Source organism: Erpetoichthys calabaricus, chromosome 12 (assembly GCF_900747795.2).
Source record: "Erpetoichthys calabaricus chromosome 12, fErpCal1.3, whole genome shotgun sequence".
Classification (NCBI taxonomy): domain Eukaryota; kingdom Metazoa; phylum Chordata; class Cladistia; order Polypteriformes; family Polypteridae; genus Erpetoichthys; species Erpetoichthys calabaricus.
In genome coordinates, this window is record NC_041405.2 from 7,290,723 (window position 1) to 7,311,143 (window position 20,421).

The 20,421-nt window shown below is 42.8% G+C and overlaps 1 protein-coding gene across 1 annotated transcript; it reads left to right on the plus strand.

The window, feature by feature from the left end:
- Positions 1 to 282: 282 nt before the first annotated feature.
- Positions 283 to 20,268, plus strand: LOC114643067 (natural cytotoxicity triggering receptor 3-like). Its single transcript, XM_028791769.2, has 4 exons — positions 283 to 742; positions 10,528 to 10,612; positions 14,619 to 14,966; positions 20,076 to 20,268. The coding sequence occupies exons 2-4, from the start codon at positions 10,552 to 10,554 to the stop codon at positions 20,243 to 20,245; spliced, it is 579 nt and encodes a 192-aa protein (XP_028647602.1). The 5' UTR covers positions 283 to 742; positions 10,528 to 10,551; the 3' UTR covers positions 20,246 to 20,268.
- The last annotated feature ends 153 nt before the right edge of the window (positions 20,269 to 20,421 follow it).

The window sequence follows — 20,421 nt, forward strand, 5'->3', positions numbered from 1 at the left end:
GCTGGTTTAAAACTGTGAAGGCTGCTAATTCCTTTGTGACAATTCTTCTTGACAAATCCTTAGCTTTGTTCTTTTCATCATGGCAGCCCAGCAGTAGACATTGCCGTGAGTCCAAATTCTGTGGCAACTGCAGCGTATGGAGACAATCTGCCTTTGTGACAGCTCAAGCAGACATTACTGGAGTGGACTCTAAATGTTCATTAGTCAGATGCTGTGGCTTTAAACATTAGGTTTTGAGGGTCTTTAACCAGCGTGGTCACAAAAAAAATCACTCATGGGCACTTTGAAGGTCAAAAGTATAAAGTTCTGAAAGACAAAGAAATCGTTTATTTCTGTGGGTGAATCCATTGCAAACATTTGGGGGAAAATAGCAGGATCAGCAAAAAAGCAAAAATCTGTTTTTTTCTTTTGATTCTCCCTTCGTTTGACGCAGGGTGACTCATGCCACATTCATATTTAATAGGTCACACGAGATCACAAAAGGAAATGTCACCTTGGTATTATGCTGCTGTTTACTTCAGCCTTTGGTCAGCCTCTGACTGAGTATTCTGACACAGTCCAGAAGCTGAAAAAAGTAAAAAAAAAAAGCTTCCTGCACTTCTGAGGAAATAAACTCGAGTTTAAAAAAAATATATATCACGTGATGAAGACAGAAGGCTGACTAAATGAGGGGACCACTGAGACGGAGAAACGAGGACCCGACTTCATGATCTCAGCCTTGGGGATTGCAACGCAAGAAGAGGTAAGTGCCCATGTTGCGTTTTCTCATTTGAAGACATTCAGTGTCACTAACTATGTCAGGATGGTGTGTATGTGGGTGCGTGCGCCATGTTTGAATGCGTGACATGAGGGACCTGCAGGTGGAGAAATACAAGAGCAGAACTGGAAGGACGGCCATTGAAACGACAGCACGTTGGGTGTGTGATTTTAGCTGCGGCCTGACATATGAAGAGGATGACAAAAGAAGAAGCCTTCTACAGTTCACGAAACATGGGCTTATCATTACGCCTGAGCCCCCCACGAACCTGACCTGAATTAAAAGGGTCCAAAGATGAGCGGATGGAGGGAGATTTATTGATCACTTTATAACTGATATTTGATATTTTAATATCCCAAACACTTTCTTTCTTTCTTTCTTTCTTTCTTTCTTTCTTTTAAATAGCAGACGTTGCCTTCCTGATTTATTTATGTTGAGTGATGTAAAGGTTAATGTTTTCTCGTTGGTGACTCAATGGTGTAGCCCTCAGCCTGATCTCTCATTAGAAACACATTAGAAATGAAATATCTATCTATCTATCTATCTATCTATCTATCCTGCCTACTATACTAAAACTAACATCTATCTATCTATCTATCTATCCATTATCCAAGCTGCTATATCCTAACTACAGGGCCACGGGGGTCTGCTGGAGCCAATCCCAGCCAACACAGGGCACAAGGCAGGAAACAAACCCCGGACAGGGCACCAGCCCACCACAGTCTATCTATCTATCTATCTATCTATCTATCTATCTATCTATCTATCTATTACCAGAAATATTCAGTAAATCAAGAATAGTCAGGAGTTTTCATTTTCAGATGAATCCCAATGATTGATGCCCTTGATTTACACCCAAATGTTGGAGACTCCATGCACACTCCATGCAACATGACAGCCTGAGTAAAAATTTAAGGCAAGGATGAAAAGTTCAGCTGATTCATTTACATATCATATTCAAATCATTTCAATTTACCCCAATCAACACATAGACATATGGTATATTACAGTAATATCCCTAATATCTTAAACATAATCTACCTTCCCAAATTAACATCCATATTACTAACCGAAGGTTATGGACGCAGGGCGCATCGAAGCGCACGCGCACTGCCGTACTGCAACGAGCCCGCCCATAGCTAACGACACAGCCACAGAAAACACACCCGCTCAACAAATGAAGCGCACAAAACAGCTCCCAGGCAAAGGAGTCACGGCTCAAAAACGAAACAGCTCAACTAACGGAAATACAAATCCGAGCCCATAGCTAACGACACAGCCATGGAGAAAACAAAAACGAAACGATTCAGCGCATATGTGAATCACATTACAGTATTACAGTACGGAATCCTAACGCGGCGGCTTCCCAGAGTCAGTAGGTGGCGCCCAAAAACATGGATAAAAACAATGAACAAAGGCGCCCACACAAACAAACCGCTTTAGTTCAAACCAGAGTCAGTAGGTGGCGCCCAAACAACATGGATAAAAATAATGAACGAATGCGCCCACACAATGGAACCGCTTTAGTTCAAATGGGATTATTTAATTAAATGGAAACTTTACCATGCCTACGACCTATGAACTACACCTGAGGTAAAGCGTGCACACCAGGTTGTACAGCCGCCCAGATGCGACCGGCCACACCACCGCATATACGACGACACAGCCATAAACAAAGAAAAACGAGATTGCATGAAGAAAAACAATAACAGAAGCACATTGAAATGAACTGTCCCAGGACGCACCCACCCTCCATGATATTTCATCACGCATCGACTTCCCCCCTGGGAATGGCCCATACTGCTTTCGCGTGTGTTGACAAATATTGTATCGGATTGGAACAGTGCTCCCTGAGCCAAATCACCACCGCAAATGTGTCCAAATGTACGTGTTACATCTGGATGACGCAGTATATTGACCACAGAGCTAATAATGAGAAACGTGGCTGAAGTCATAAACAATCACCCATTAGCAAACTCTAGGAAAATGCTACATGAGGTTAAAAGAGAGGCCAATACAAAAGCAGAGGCGGACGGTGTGGCACCACCTACAATTGCCTTAGTGCTAATAAAGGATAAAGAACAGGATCCGAGACGATACAATGTTCCCATCGTTAATGAAGTGGCAATTGTGTTTCAAAGTGATGACGGTGGGCCTCCGTTTCACCGCGATATTGTCATGCATTTACGTCCTGATGGAAACAAGGCACCTACAACACGCTTCTGAAACACCACAACCACATGAGTCACAGCTCCAAAAAGAAACCGCTTTAGTACAAATATGTTTATTTCATTAAATGACATTTCCCAGGACGCACCCACCCTCCATGAGGTCATTGCCATTCTTGGATTGGCGATTCTTTCGAGAATCGCGGGCTTGCTGGTATTAAAAGTCCCTGAAACGCACATTCGTCTCTGAAGAGAAGCTTGCTATTGATAAATTCTTATATAATGAAACATCTTTAATTGTAATTATCTCATTCATCTGTTGGTTACTGTTTAGAACACAAGAGGCACAGCACATCATAGTCACACAGGAAAGGCAGACCCATAACACTCAAAACTTCACACAGAAGTAATAATTTATAGGCAGGAATTTAATTTTGTGCTTTTCTGCAATGCTATCTATCTATTTATCTATTATATAGTGCCTTTCACATCTATCTATCTATCTATCTATCTATCTATCTCCTGTGCCTTCAGAAAGTATTCAGACCCCTTCACTTTATACACATTTTATTATGTTGCAGCTTTGTATTCAAGTCATTTAAATTCATTATTTCACCCCACAATAACAAAACAGAAAATTAAGAACTTTTGCAAATTTATTAAAAATAAAATTGGAACTGTCCCAATGTTACCAGTATTCAGACCTTTTGCTGTGACACTTCATTTCTGGCTCAGAAGAATCCCATTCTCTTGATCATCACTGAGGTGTTCCTCCACCTTGTTTGGGGGTCCACCTGTGGTCACTTCAGTTGATTGGACTGATTAGAAAGAGCAACCACCTGTTTCTGGAAGGTCCCACACTTGAGCAGAAACCAAAGCTTAGAAACTTGAGCTTAGAAGCAGGACGGTGTCAAGGCACAAACCTGGAGAAGGCTGGTGCAGTGTTGGTACACCATTGACACAGGTTCTCAAGAGCACAGTGGCCTCCCTAATTCTAACATGGAGATGTTTGGAACAACGGCGATTCCTCCTAGAGCTGGCTACCTGGCCAAACTGAGCAATTGGTGGAGAAAAGCCACGGTAATAACAACAACATTTATTTCTATAGCACATTTTCATACAAATAATGTAGCTCAAAGTGCTTTACGTGATGAAGAAAAATAATAAAAGACAAAGTAAGAATTAAAATAAGACAACTTTAATTAACATAGAATAAGAGTAAGGTCCGATGGCCAGGGAGGACAGAAAAAACAAAAAAAACTCCAGACGGCTGGAGAAAAAAAAAATCTGCAGGGGTTCCGGACCACGAGACCACCCAGTCCCCTCTGGGCATTCTACCTAACATAAATGAATAGTCCTCTTTGTATTTAGGGTTCTCACGGAAGGACTTGATGATGATGGTCATGCAGACTTCTGGCTTTTAATCCATCAATGTAGGAACATCATGATGCTTTGAATAGGTGGTGGTGGCGCAGGTCGCCACCACAAAAAAACGGGAAAAGAAACAGAAGAGAGAGTAGGGGTTAATACGGATAGAGGTGACCAAGAGCCCAATGAGTAGTCACTCTGACCGAGCTCAAGGCAAGCTGTGTGGAAATAGTAGAAACGTCCAGAAGTACGACCATCACTGCAGCACTCCATCGATTGGGGCTTTATGACACAGTGGTCAGGTAACACATGAAAGGCACCTAACAAACACTCCAACTGTGAGAAACAAGACCCTCTGGTCTGATAAAACCACATTTCAACTGTTTGCCCTCCGTTTTAATTGACACTTCTGGGGGTGACCAGACAGCACTCATCATCTGTGCAATGTCTGTCTGTCTGTCACATGCTGCCTTTGTTTTGTTCCTTTATGGTTTTTTTTTGCTATATAAGGAATTATATGTGTGCACTGATGATTTTGCTGTTTTATATTATTACTACCCAAAAGCCCTTTTACTAAAAGTAGCACAATGCTACACCGCTAGAATATGAAGAGAATGGAAGTAAAAAATAGGAAAAGTCAGTCTGTTTTGATCACCCAATGCATTTAGGACCCTGTGTCCACTGGATATGCTAGCCCTTGCTGTACGTCCCTCTGCCTTTGTGCTTCTTGTTGCCTTTGTTCATGGACATTCCAGCTCTCACATGGATGACATGGATGGACGCCACACATTCTGTCATTTTATAAACAGCTAGCTGTGCTACCCATCTAAGATGCGTTGAAATCTAAATAATCAACGTAGACCTAAGAGTTAATGTTTGTGGTGCACCATCTACTGGAACGTGTTAGGAAGTGCATGCAGTAGTATAATGCATTGCATTTGTCATTCCAACAGATGGGACATCACAAATAACAATTGCAATGGATATGTCTTTGTTATACATTTATACCATTTGGTATGGGATTCGTAAAAGCTGCATTAATGTTTGTGATGCGCCATCTGTTGGAATGACAGCGATAAAGCAACCAGAAAGACATACGGATACACAGACACTCCAACACTTTTCCTTTTATCAAGGTGGATATATATTGAATATTAAGGAAGATATGCTGTATGTAATATCCTTTTATATATTTATCTTTGTTTGCTAGTGCGCTTACCTTTCTAATTTCTTCATCATTTTATTTGTTTTGCTAGTAATTTCTTTGATTGTCTTTTCCACATGTTCAATTGTGTTGGTTGGTAAAGTTGCTCATTTTTATGCAGGTCTTTATCTGTTTTCTGCTCCCTTGCGGCTGCTGCTTTCTTCATTTGACTTTAATGTTTTATCATTACAATGCAGACTGGCTTGTAGATTCTGTTGTCTTATTTATTTATTTATTTGTGTTTATTTTTGTTTATTATTGCATTCATAAGAATATCTTATGAACGCTTTGTAATCCCTTCAATTTTTCTTGACTGGTGTGAGAAGACCCCACATATGATATACCATTCAGTTTCTCTTTATGTCTAGTTATGCGAGAGGTTGAGTTTCTTTGGGTCCCCCCCCACCCTGTTTTTAGTCCTCTAGTCCCAAACAAATATTCATTTTTAGGTTATTTTTGGACCGTATTTGGTGCAGGAAATTACACCCTTATGATAAAGAGTAAACAAATTAGGGTATTGAGCAAAAATGATCAGAAGCAATTAAAGCTGTGCAGGTCACATCAACCGGGACCCCAGGGAGTTCACCCCCTAAAGGGACATGAGGGGTCAAAGTTACTCCTCTTCACAAAACTAAAAAGAAATATTTATATCGACGCGTCGCTTTATGCTATGCTTTTCAAGGTTTCTGATCAGGGATAGGGTGACATTTTTGATATTTGATTCTGTACTGGTGGTCCCAGTGGGTTCAAAATGACAAGTTTCAAACATAAGCACGTGGGGTGTCATTTTAGACTCTTTTGAGGTTGGTGGTGATGAATATGATTTTAGTTTTGCTTTTTGATTCTTTGTTTGGGGGTCTTGCCCTCTATGGACCACCATTAGAGGGTGAAAATGACAAATGTCTAATACAATCGAGAATATTTAGACTTTAAACATTTATGTTGAAGGACACATTTATACATATAAAAGGCAAAGCCCTCACTGACTCCTCACTAATTCTGCCACTTTCCATATAGGTGGGAAGCTGAAATTTTGCGTGCTCGTTACTTGCAGTGTACTTACAAAAGTTAGGTATGTTTCATGTCCTATTGCAACACTCAAGGGGGGGAAACGGGTGTACCCCCTGAACTGTATATATAGATAGCGGAAACCCCTCCTGACTGTTTCTGCGACTTCCAATATACGTAGGAAGCCCAAATTTCCCATGCTCATCCTTTACACTGTACTTACAAATGTTAAGTAGGTTTCATTTCGCACCGTGCCCCGTAACGAACTTTTGAAAATAACATCTTCTTTTTGGCGGTTCTCACCATTATGCTGTAAGGAACTTTTGGAACCGACCCCTCCTTTTGGCGGTTTCATTCCTTATTTCCGTTAACAGACGATTTATTTCACGACAGAGACGCGCAAGGGCCGGCCCCGGTCCCCCTTCCTTTTTCCGCGCACCTACCACGTGGTTGGCTCCTTGCCGACATACATTAAAGACATCCCGCGCTCATGTGCCTCCTTCACTCGCTTCCTTACTTTCCTCAGCTGTTCGTCGTGCTCACTGCTCCCTTCTTCTTTACTCCACTGCTTCAAGTCTGTTATTGTTGGCCTTGCTCCACGTCTTCCTGCTGGTGACTCCTGCCTCCTCATTTAGTTTCTTAGCACTCTTAATCATCCGGGCAGGCCTCCGCATACTCTTACTTTTGAAGGTCGGTGCACCAATGATGTTACTACGAAACTTAAAACCACCAAAACTTTGTAATGGCACCAGGCTTCAGATCAGATCTCGGCACGAGAACCTCATTGAGGCCATGGTCTTCACTGGAACTGGCTCAGCGGAGACCCTCTCATACCCTCTGACCTCCCATTCCAATTCAAACGCCTCCAGTTTCCAGTAAGGGTCTGCTTTGCTATGACAATAAATAAGTCACAGTGCCAGACTCTAGAAATGGTCGCCATTGACTTGACACAAGGCCAACTGTACGTTTGCATGCTCGAGAGTATAAGCTCAGCAGACCAGCAGCCTGGGCATTTTACAGCCCGAGGGTAGAACTGCAAACGTCGTTTACAAAGAGATCCTTACAATCTAAATATGTGCATTTCTCATACACAACATTTACAATCAGAAAAGAAACTCTTTACAATCATCAAATTCACTCTCAGTACTAAAATAAGCCTACGACAATTACAGTGACAATCATGTTACGTTATTTTTAAAACGTTTCCTTTTCTTTTTCATAACTTCTTTAACACACTACTTCTTTGCTGCGAGTGCGGGTATTTTGCTACTTATTAATATCTCAGGTATTTGACGCAGCTATTCTTGTTTATTAGGTGTTTCTACCTCATGAAGTAAATCATTACATTTCTTATGAACAGCCTACATTAGGGTGGCTTACGCTAATTCAGACTTTTTCTAACCTATTTTTGCTTTATAAAAGAGTTTTTCATTTTGTTTAGTTGACAATCACACTCTTCACTGTGGATTTCAATGCACTATTATTGTTTGTTCTCTGGTGACCGCAGTGAACGTCGGTTATTTTCAAACCCCATGGCTTCCTGAGCTGCTTTTCAAAAGCCCTGACCAAAGGAAATGCTGCTGCGCTGGTAGCTGACCTGAATCTTTACCTCTCTGGCATATAAACCACCAAGCACACAATTCAAAGGGGCGCTTTTCATTTTATGTGTGCTGTTTTTCTGCTCTGATTCTGATCAGTTGTGCCCCTTAAGAGAATCTTCTCTTTTTAGCCCTCTCTGTAGATTACTATTATTATTATTGTCCAAGCAATAAGTCCAGTTATTGGGTTTATAGGACATGACAGCTATTGTAATAGCTATTCTGCCCAACGTGGCTCATCAATCTTGAGAAATACCATCCAGTTGAATGTGCGCACAGTGTTTGCGGAGGCCTGAGATAATCCTAGCAGCATCCGCTACCGACCCTCAACTGGGCACCACAAGGCACATTCACACCAGATATTCCGTCCCCGAACGCCGAATTAGCGAGCCTTCTCTCATAAGACAGAGTGTGCGTCGCCCCACTAGTTGTTGTGAAGGTGGACAGATAGCTTTACTCACCAAGAAATTCAAGGCTGAGAATCCGTATACTTTAATGTAGATTTCTGGCAAGAAGTCATAGAAGGAAGCACTTCTTTATGCAAAGAGATATGGGAGTCTGCGACAAACTACCAAGATGTGGAGTTGAAGCAGACACCCCGACAACCTTTGAGAAGAATCTGGCTGAGGTGTTTGGACAGCTTAGCTACTAGCTAAACAAATGAGTGACAAATGGACTGGATGATCTCCTCTCGTTTGTCAAATTTCATGTGTCTCTTATGTTCCAGAGTTCTCAGGCCTGCTTTTTGTCTGATCACAGGTGGCATGTTTTCTCCTTGAGGGTTTCAAAGGTGCACAGGTCAGATACATTTGTGACCCTGGTGTGCTGTGTTAATATCGTTATTAGGCTGTTTGGTACATTCCTTAACCCCCCTGACCCCCCCCCTTTTTGCTATTGGTGCTGCTTTAGTCTTTGCTTTACCTTCCGCCATATTATAATTTAGGTTAAGGAAATTATCATCCTTTTACTATTCCGTCCCTGAACGTCAAATTAGCGAGACTTCTCTCCTAAGACCCAGTCCGTACGGAGTGTGCGTCGCCCGCTGGTTGTAGTGAAAGTGAACGGAATAGTAAAAGGACGTGAAAGTTTACTAACTGCACCAAAATTATTTTCATTAATATAAATCGGAAAATGTAATGGACCAAGGACAGACCACTGAGGGACTCCAATGATGCCCCCTTTTTTCTCTTATCTGTATTCTTTGTCTCCTGCCGATTAACCAACTTGAGATTCACTTTTATACGTCACCTCTGAGTTTCAGAATTAAACTTCGGTGTGGGACGACTGAGTCAAAGACATTTCGAAAGTCAACATAAATTCTGTCGTATGCTTTGCTTTTCTCAACGGCTGCAGTTGCCAATTAAAAAAATTTAAAGCATTTGTCTGGCAAAATCTTCCACCCATAAACCCATGCTGGCTATTATTTACTGTGTTATTTTCATATAAATACTTTTCTAATTTATTTCTTATTATACTTTCCACAGTTTTGCAGTGGTAGAGTACTTACATTCAGAATCATCATCTTCCACTTATCAATGACTAAGCTTTTTCAGGGAGGGAGCAGCCACCGAGTATGTAAGCATTTTTCAGTGAAACAAAATTAATTCCATTTACAAAGAAATGAAACCAGCTGCTCTTGGACATTTACAGGAATGTGGAGCTGCTTCTTCTCAGCAGGAGACTGAGCTTCAACTCTCTCTTTACATGTGATCCTTCTAGGAATTGACATATCCTCGTAGCCCACCTGTTATATGTATGTGTGTGAATGTTGAATCTTCACATAAAACCAAGAACCAACCTTGGACAGGATGGCAGTGCACCAGAGACAAACTTGTGTGTGTACTTCAAGTTATCCACTGGACAGGACAGCATGTGTGTGTGTGATTTATATACTGCCTGTATTTATGAATTTCCTGGAGCGGGAGATGGCAATCTATCTATCTGTGTAATTTTTGTGATCCTGCTGACTATACTAAATCTATCTATCTAATTTTTGTGATCCTGCCGACTATACTAAATCTATCTATCTATCTATCTATCTATCTATCTATCTATCTATCTATCTATCTATCTATCTATTATGCAATACTTTTAGGTAGTATTCAGAAGCTTTCATTTTTTACACATTTTGTTATTTTGCATCATATAAATTATTTTTTTTCCTACATTAAGCAACATTCAATGCCCCAGAATGACAAAGCAAAAACAACATTTTTGAAAGTTCTGCAAATTTATTAAAAACAAAAAAACTGAAATATCACATTAACACAACTATTCAGACCCTTTGCTATCACATTAGAAATTTGGCTCAGGAGCGTCCCATTGTATTTATTAATCTTTGTTGAGCTGTTTCTGCATCTTAAACTAATCATCCTAATGGCTTGTTTGTGCCTTTATTTATGGATTTCCTTCTTCCTTCCTCAGTTGTCCACTTAAGGAAAGTCACCAATGAAAATCTGGATGGACTTGTGGTTTCAGGTGATGGTGATGTTCTTCACTGTACGTCAAGGTAAAGAGGACAAGAAAACACAAAGTTGCTTTCGAGCTTGAAAAAGGTTTTGGGGTTCAGCCATCTTTCATTCACTTCAGGATGCTCCCAGGTGTCAATGGTAGATTTAGCTAAGGTCATAGAGTCACATGTAGAGAGTGCAGTCAAATTCTTACTTACTTGCTTGTGCTAATCAGCAGCCCAATGCTGTTCTGCTGCTTGTTTGTATGTGTTGACCCTCTGCAGGCAATTCATTAGTGACCACTATGGCTAGGCTGATATTTACTGTTAGATGAAGTAATGCTCTCCCAGTGCCCATAAAAATCTCTTTTTTGTTTTCTTCCCACATTAAAAAGACTTGAAGGTCCAGCCGTGTGCAAGTGAGTAGAGTATTAAGTACCAGATCCATCTTCTTACAGCTTTTGCTTGTGATAAAGCGGTTCATAAATTAATAATCTGACCGATGATGAAGCATGAGCACGTGTGTGAGTGTGCCAGCTGATGAATGAACAATGCCCATCCTGTCTTTATGATGTACTATCTATCTACTCACCCTGGTAAGTCAGGTAGGTGCCATCTCTCATGATCTTGTAACTCGGAAAGGTTCCAAGGATGGATGAATTGGTGCATATATTATATATATATATATATATATATATATATATATATATATATATATATATATATATATATATATAAAAGCAGTCTAGGTGGGAGGATCTGGCCACCTATAGTAGAGACAGAACGAGCTGGGGCTCCGCTAAGGAGCGTTTGGCCGATGTGCTCTGGGGCTAGTTTGCCCCACTGAAGGCAAGCGAGTGGGGTGAGCAGGAGAGGTGTCCTTCCATTTGATCTGAGGAGCGACTACGGGTGCGCGAAAGATCACGGAAGGAGAGTCAACCTCGACGGTTTGGCAGTGGCGTCCATTTGGAAGCCAAGATGGAGGTTAAATGTAGGAGCTCGTGGCAGTTGGGTCTCCGCCGGCTGAGAGAGCAATGGGTGAGCCGGGGAGAGAGTGATGGAGGTGGGCCGGAGAATAACAAGGGAGTGAGAGACTGCATTTTTAACCTCTGATTTTAAAAGATTTATTTATGGATGGTTTTAACTCCACTGGACACTTGTTTTATGGATTATTTATTTATTGAACTTTGACTGCACTTGATTTGGACACTGTTTTGACTGTTTTAAATAAAAGCACTTTGCACCTTTATTTTATTACATCATCCCCTTGCTCATTGTTATTGCCTCACTGTCTAGCTCATCGGTGACATTACCGACGGTGTTGGGTTCAAGGGCTCCCTAACAGAAGAGGGGAGCATGGAGCCAAACTCGCATCGTCACAGTCTTCAGAACAGGGTGCAATTAATTGTTAAATAACATAAATAACGTCTTTGATAAGGGATGGATGGATATATGGATGAAAGGCCACAGAATGATAATCCTTGGTTGTCATTTTCTCTGACGTCAAGCCAAAAGTGCTGTAATTTTAAAAGGTCAGCCCTCCCAAATCCCCCCCACACTCCCCCTACTCCCCATTTGTCCCATCAGGTTACCCGTGTGGTGTACCAGTGTGCCCACCTTAGTCCTTTCCCATGTTCTCTCGTGGTTTGTTAAATCAGTTCTCATGTCTTCTATCCCGAGGCTGCACAGGACGTTCATTCTAATGAAGAAACTGCCTCGGCGAGATTGAATTGAAAGGATTCTGACTTTCTAATAGAGAAATTGATTCTGGGAGGCGAGATCAATGGCAGGCCCAAGTGGATATTTTAAAATTTGAGGCCTCAAGGCAGACGGTAAAATTGAATCACAGTAAGTGGATACAGAGGGGCCTCAGGTTCAAAGAATGTATGAAGTATTCCAGCCAGTGCTTTTTAATATAAGCGTGTCCAAGGAATTGAAAAAAATGGGAAATCTGAGCCTGACTGTGAACTGAAAGTAGAAAACACAACGACGCCATTCAGCCTGATTTTGGTAATTCAGCTGCCACAGGGTTAATTAAAAAAGCAGATGGGCTTAGAAAAATTATTAACAAATTCAATATATGCCACCAAGATATTACCCAAGAAAATGAAATATCATTTAATTCTTCTTTTTTCATTTTTTTTAATTAATAAAGCCTTCCTCTTAGTTTGTTATGAAACTCAGTCCATCCATTTTCCAACCCGCTGAATCCGAACACAGGGTCACGGGGGTCTGCTGGAGCCAATCCCAGCCAACACAGGGCACAAGGCAGGAACCAATTCCGGGCAGGGTGCCAACCCACCGCAGGACACACACAAACACACCCACAGCACACACTAGGGACCATTTAGAATCGCCAATCCACCTAACCTGCATGTCTTTGGACTGTGGGAGGAAAACGGAGGGCCCGGAGGAAACCCACGCAGACACGGGGAGAACATGCAAACTCCACGCAGGGAGGACCCGGGAAGCGAACCCAGGTCCCCAGATCTCCCAACTGCGAGGCAGCAGCGCTACCCACTGCGCCACCTTAACTCAGTGACTTAATAATTTCTTTAGTTAGCTAAAAGCCATCCATCCATCCATTAGATGAACCCTTTTATTACCTTATGAGGTCAAAGAGAATCAGTGTTAGGGGCAAAGCAGGAACCAAATCTGGACGGGATGCCAGTCCACTAGAGGCCACACTCACACACATCTCGCTGATCCCATCCATTCATTCCTCTATCCATCCATCCATCCATCCATCAATTTTCTTAATCTTCTCAGTACGTTACAGGGTCAAAGAGAGTACATCTACTAATTTTCTGAACCTCATAGAGACTCTGCATGTGTCTTGGGAGCCTCATCTACAATACTGGAACCAAAACTGAACGGGACGTCAGTCCACTAGAGGCCACACTCACACACATCTCGCAGATCTCATCCATTCATTCCTCCATCCATCCATTTTCTTAATCTTCTTAGTACGATACAGGGTCAAAGAGAGTACATCTACTAATTTTCTAAACCTCAAAGAGACCCTGCATCTGTCTTGGGAGCCTCATCTCCAATACCGGAGCCAAAACTGAACGGGACGTCAATCCACTAGAAGCTATCACTTATCATATCCATCCATCCATTCCTCCATGTTATGAACCTTTTAGTTTCAAAGGGACTCTGTGTCTCTCTCAGCAGCCTCATCTGCAATACAGGAACCAACACTGAACAGGACGCCAGTCCACGACAGCTCACACTCACATACACTCCCACTGATCCAATCCATTCATTTTGTACATGTTCTTAGTACCTTGTTGGGTTAAAGGAAGCACTTCCATCCATTTTCTGACCCTTTTACCATCAAAGGGGCTTGCCATCCATCTCAAGTGTATCATCTGCAATCAAGGAACCAACCTTGAATGGGATACCAGTCCACACACATCTCCACTGACCCCATCTCCCATCCATCCATCCATCCATCAATTTTCAGTACCTTTTAGCCCCAAAGTGTCTGTCTCAGAATCCTCATCTGCAATACAGGAACCAAAACTAAATAGGACGCCAGTCCACTCCAGGTCACACTCACATACACACTCCCACTGATCCCATCCATCCAAATGGCGGACATTGTCAAAAATTCAAAATGGTGTCATATAAAGGTAAAAAAATAATCAAACGTTACCTTAGAAATATAAAGTTCATTTCAAATTACAGATGTGATCCCAGGCCAGAGTTTAAGCGAGATCCAACTCCAGGGTTGGACCTCTGATGGCCGACCAGATGAGGATGAGAGTTTGTAAGCATTTCACGGTGGTTAGGTGGTCAAGTGGGTGAGCCGCCCCTTCGTGTAGACAGGGTGGTCCAGGAAGGCCCACACAGACTGCTCCCTTTGCTCATCCCTGCATTTACATCTAAAAAAGACACCATGTTCATCGTGTATGTCAGTTTTTCAAATTAACCAAAGAAGTTGACTTGAAACAAATAACCAGCAGATGACGATGTTTCGTTCAGAATCCTTCCTGTGTTTCTCTGTTCAGTTTCTAATTGGCATCCCCTGCCATCCCTCTTTCTCTCCTTCTTCTTGCAGATCCTTGCCTGGGACACATCCTGGTATTCCAGCCCCCACAACTTGAAGTCCCCGTCGGCCAGCCGGCACTCCTCAACTGCACTTTCACCCTAACTTCCAGCAGGAACATTCTGGCGGTGAGCTGGTTTAAAAAGTCCCCGTCGGGCCAGCAGAAGGTGTACCCGGTGGATTCGAGCGCGTTCAGCAACAGAACCCACGTCGAGAGGAGCAGGTTCAGGAGCAGCAATGACGCATCCCTGCTGGTCGAGAACGTCACACTCGCCGACTCGGGAATGTACTTCTGCCAGATCTGGAACCACGGCCTTGAGATGTCTACCACTGGCAATGGCACCCTGCTCTCCGTGACCGGTGAGTGCCTTTGGTTTTGTTTGTAGAGTCAGCGAGTGTGGGTAGATGGACTGGCAGCCTTCCCAAGGTTGCTTGTTCTGTTGGTTAAACTGGACTGAGTGGACTCACATGGGTGTCATAGTGTGTGTGTGAGGGGGGGGGGGGGGGGTTGTGATTACCCAGGGCCCACTAGGGAGGGTTTGTTTGTTTTCAAGAGGAAGGGGACCACAGAGATTGCTTATGTGTAGGGCCCAGAGATCTGTGGGATCCTAACCCTAACCCTAACCTTAACCCTGGGATTCAGCAGTAATTGGATGAATTCATAGCCTTTGTCACTGCACTTAAAGGTATCCCCCACTAGAGGGGGCTGTTATTCATTATCAAAATACAACTGGGGAACAGCAGGTTGGGAAACCCAGAGAGAGAAAAATTACAAAATCAAGTTCGGAGTCACAGAATTAGACAGAAAATGCCATCCAGCATTACAAATAGAGAGCTCTGATTGGACAGACTCCCTGTCAGTCAAAGTTCATAAACCTGATAAGAAGGCCAGCAAGTGCTGTGGTAGACACGCCAGGTGATATGCAGAAGAAAACCGCAGCAGATGTCATAGAGGCCCTTAGCTTTGTGAGGGATGCGCTGGCACCACCAGGTGTGAACAGCATCTCTGGCATTAAACAGGTGGCAACCTTGCCACATATGGCATTTTGAGACATTCTGTGGCCTTAAGCAGCATACTTTAGGGTCCTCACTCCTTTTCTTTTTGAGTGACCGTGGGGTCCTAAGCTTATGCCAGGAAGCATTACATTTACATTGAAGTGGCAGGTGGGCCGTTCATGTCCTGGTGGGGGTTCACTAGGCTCTCAAAATGAAAGGAGTCTCTTCAGGCTCCTGGGCTTTCAAAGAGTCAGAACGGCCATTTATGTGATGAAAGGTAGGACCAATCAGGGACTGCAGTAAGTGAGGGGTGTCTTGAAGTGACTGCCTGCCCAGATGAACCGGATATCTAGGAAAATGAAGAGCCTACCAGTCATAAGGAGTCATTAGCAGCAAGACCACGACTACCAGATCTGCAGGTGAGAATAAAAGGGGGAAGGCATGGAGCCCCCTAGCGGAGAAATCTACAAGTGCAGGTACTAAACACTGATGTCCATTCATCCATCTCTTTTCGGGACCTGCTTTCTCCATTACAAGATCACAGGAGCTTCAGCTTCCTTCAGCCACACTGAGCTCAACGCTAAGATGAGATATCAGGCCATGGCAGGTCAGAGACCTGCACACAACTGCGATGACTTGTATTATTTACTAGCCGTCCCCCGCGGCTCCGCCAGCGTAGTAGTGAAACAGGACAAATCAATAAACCAACAGGTATCGCTAGCTAAGCAGAGGCAAGGAACACTCCAAAAAGTGGCCAGAGGCAGAGTGACTCGAATGGAGGCCGGCGCGTGAGTGAGGAGGACCCCACCCAGCTCCCGACTCCTGACGTCACGCCCCTCATCCTCCGTCTCAGATATGTGCAAATATATCGCTCCTGCAAGCGAACTATGATACTTAACACGATGAGAGAAGTCGCGAAATAAACCGGAATGTTCAAGCAAATTCTAGAAAAAAACTCGACCTAAATCCATGAAGTAGTTCTCTGATTCGCTAGCTAAGTGGAAGTAAGGTACGCCCCGAGGCTGGAGTGTGAGTGAGAAGGCCACCATCACCCCGAGAAGCATCTCTTTTGGATTTGTGCAAATACATAGGTCTTAGTGCGATGAGAGAAGTCACAAAATCAACCGGAATGTTCAAGCAAATGATAGAAAAAATATATCTGTTAAGTAGTTCTCTCGTGAAAAGCGGACAGAAAGACAGACAGACGTTGGATTTTATATATAGAGAGTTAGGTGTTTAGACTTCTTACTGTCATGTGTACAGAGTCCAGTGAGATTCTTACTGGTGTGTGTTAATCAACATGCAAAATGTCATCACCCCCCAGTGCCATGATAATCGAGTACAGCTACCTGACCTCGAAACCTCAGCCTTCTTACCTGACGCATCTCATAGCTCAGTCGACTACACGATCTGCCATTATGGGATATGCTGTGTCCTCATGTCTGGCTTTAACACTTTTAAGATGATTTCACTAAACTTACATTTCTGATGTGTGAGGATGCCAGCCACCTCAACATGTAATATTTACTGCATTGAAACTTTAGCATTAAGGGAGCTGTCACATCTGGGATACGTCTCAGTCATTCCCTTAACTCTCTTCAAAATATTCAATCTCTTAGTCTCCATTTCTTTATGCTGCAAGAAGCAAAGCTTTCAGTAGTACAGTTAGCACCCTCTAGTGGACACGATTACAAGTGCAGCAAGTGAAGGCTTCAAGAAATGCATCACTGTTATGAATGTGCTTTGAAACTAGACCACCATTGGCAGTGGCGTAGCTAGGGGCGGGCGGAGGGGGCGGTCCGCCCCGGGCGGCACATTTTTGGGGGCGGCATTATTGGCCAAAAGGCTCAGAACACTTCACGTGTAAGCAGCAGGGTTCGGAAAAATATCACACATGAATGAAAAAAGTCAAATTCTCTGATTTTCATCCACAAATGCTTCAAAAATCATTTTCAGACGGTCCTTCTGTGACGGCATCAGACACGGCAGTTGATATTTATGAGGCAATAACAAAAATAAACAGAAACATTACACCGATAATAATTTCAAGGAAGATAAACAACTAATTCACAATGTATAATTTCGTTTCGTTAACAATCCGAAAGCGTTCTTGCTCATCCCCACCTTGTACACGACCACTGGTTCTGGTTTTCGCAGCGTAATTATATTAAACTAATAATCAGAATCAGTGCGTCTATACAATATTCTTGTCAAGTTGATGCTTATAAATAATTATATGTGAAAAAATATTGCTGTTTCTCTATATATATAAATAACCTATGCAAAATGTATCTTAATTTTTCTCCATACGTCATTTTAATTTTCTATTTAAATAGGTTAACATATTCAGATACGTTGGAGGGTGGCAAATTGAAGCCCCGCCCCTCCCCGAGTGGCGCGAACTCGAGCTACGCCACTGACCACCGGAGCTTGCACCTGAAGCCAACATGATGGGGGATTGGGGAGGGGGTCACAGGGCACCCTCCGGCAAAAAGCTACATTCATTTATCCATCCATTTTTTAGTTGTTATTCGAATATGTAGTGTGTTAATGTACTGCCTTTCAAATTTATCTACTCACCTCTTATATAGTGCCCTTCAAATATATACATTGTCTAGTGCCTTTCATATCATTCTCTTATACAGTGCATTTTATATCTCTCGATCTACCGCTTATATGGTGCCTTTCCTATCTATCTATCTATCTATCTATCTATCTATCTATCTATCTATCTATCTATCTATTATATAGAGCCTTTCCTATCTCTGTTAATTTTTTTATGCGATTGTTTCACTACTATTGATTGCAGTCCAGTTAAATGATTAGCTCTCATCTGTTGCTCGTGTCTATTTATGATTTGCCAAAGCATATCTAATTATTCCATAGCTAGTATAAGGTCGGCTTTATTATTTTTTCATCACGAACCGCGTAATTCATGGCCTTATGCAGTCGCAGTGTAGGCGGCCTCACCCAGCGAGTCACCGCGCGCCTCAGATGAACTCGCCTGCGCTGTTTAAGGCTGACGGGACTGCCAGATAAATAGGCCGACAGCACCCTCTAGTGGACATACTGGCTAATGTGCGGAGATCGCCTTGGTGTGTTTAATAATAATGATTATAATAATCCATCCATCCATTATCCAACCCGCTGAATCCGAACACAGGGTCACGGGGGTCTGCTGGAGCCAATCCCAGCCAACACAGGGTACAAGGCAGGGAACCAATCCTGGGCAGGGTGCCAACCAACCACAGGACACATACAAACACACCCACCCATCCACACAGCACACACTAGGGCCAATTTAGAATCACCAATCCACCTAACCTGCATGTCTTTGGACTGTGGGAGGAAACCGGAGCGCCCGGAGGAAACCCACGCAGACATGGGGAGAACATGCAAACTCCACACAGGGAGGACCCGGGAAGTGAACCCAGGTCTCCAGATGTCCCAAATGCGAGGCAGCAGCGCTACCCACTGCGCCACCGTGCCGCCATGATTATAATAACGAATTTTATATTTTTTAAATAATTACAGGTTAAGGGTTTTGCTCAACGGCCCAGCAGAGTAGGATCTTTTTTTTTTTGGCAGTGGCGGAGATTCAAACTGGCATCCTTCTGGATACCAGCACAGATCCTTAGCCTCAGAGCCACCACTCCGCCCTTTATATTAGCAGTAAATCTCAAAGTGCAAATATAAAAAGTTTAAACAAAGGCAAAGCAAGATTAAAACAGATAAAACAACAATAATTATAGCATTCTTGTTAATATGCTTTCCTAAATAGAAAAGTCTTTAGCTGTTTTTTAAACGGCCTACAATCTTAGGCTCTCTGGTAGGGCATTCCAGAGCAGCGACTGCAAAGGCTCTGTCACCCACTGTATGAAGTTTGGTCACAGGGGGGCAAGGCGGTAGGTACTTGCAAAATGGAGGTTTCTTGCAGTGGATTGTAGTATAAGGAGTTCCTTGAGATATTGTAGAGCATTTCCATGAATACACTGACGACTGAGCAAACAGAGTTTGTATTCGATACGGAGATGGACAGGGAGCCAATGAAGTGACCGAAGGATTTGTGAAATGTGTTCATATTTCCGCACCCTCATCAGGATTCTTGCAGCACTATTTTGAATTTGTTGGAGCTTTTGAAGGCTCTTGTTAAATATTCCAATGAGGAGCACATTACAATAATCCAGTCTGGATGAGACAAAGGCATGAACCAGCTTTTCAGCGTCACGGAGTTTGGCTATGTTTCAGAGATGAAGGAATGCAATATTACAGAGGTGATGGACATGTGTATCAAATTACAGTTAATTAATGTTGATGATGTTGGTGTTTCATGTCTCAAGTGGGTTAGAGTTGGGGAGGATTGCCGCGTCCATAAACTGGCATTTATTCTGGCAGCAAAAATGAAGGCTGACCAAAATCCAAAATATCACTTTTAAATATATTTATTTTATTTTTTCACTCTCACCCTTACAGATCCATTAAGTGCCAAAGAAACTGGAAGCAGCTGGTTGGGCTGCACCGCGACGGCCTTACTGGGGTCTTACGTGATGGTGGTGCAATTCCTTGTGCTCTACAAGTGCACACAATCTAAGGAGGGATCCAAAGGCAGGTCTGCATCAACTGGTGTCATCTGCAGCGATTGAAAAAGCAATAAAGAAAGTAAACTGCTTCTTGAAAAAGTCTCTTTTTTAACACAATAAGAACCGAATCATGAATTAAGTTTAAAAAAAAAGTGTCTGTAACTGTCTGAAGATCTCAGTAGAAGCCCAGCCATCTGTGATTGAGCTGCCTGATCCAACTCAGGGGTTACAGGGAACAA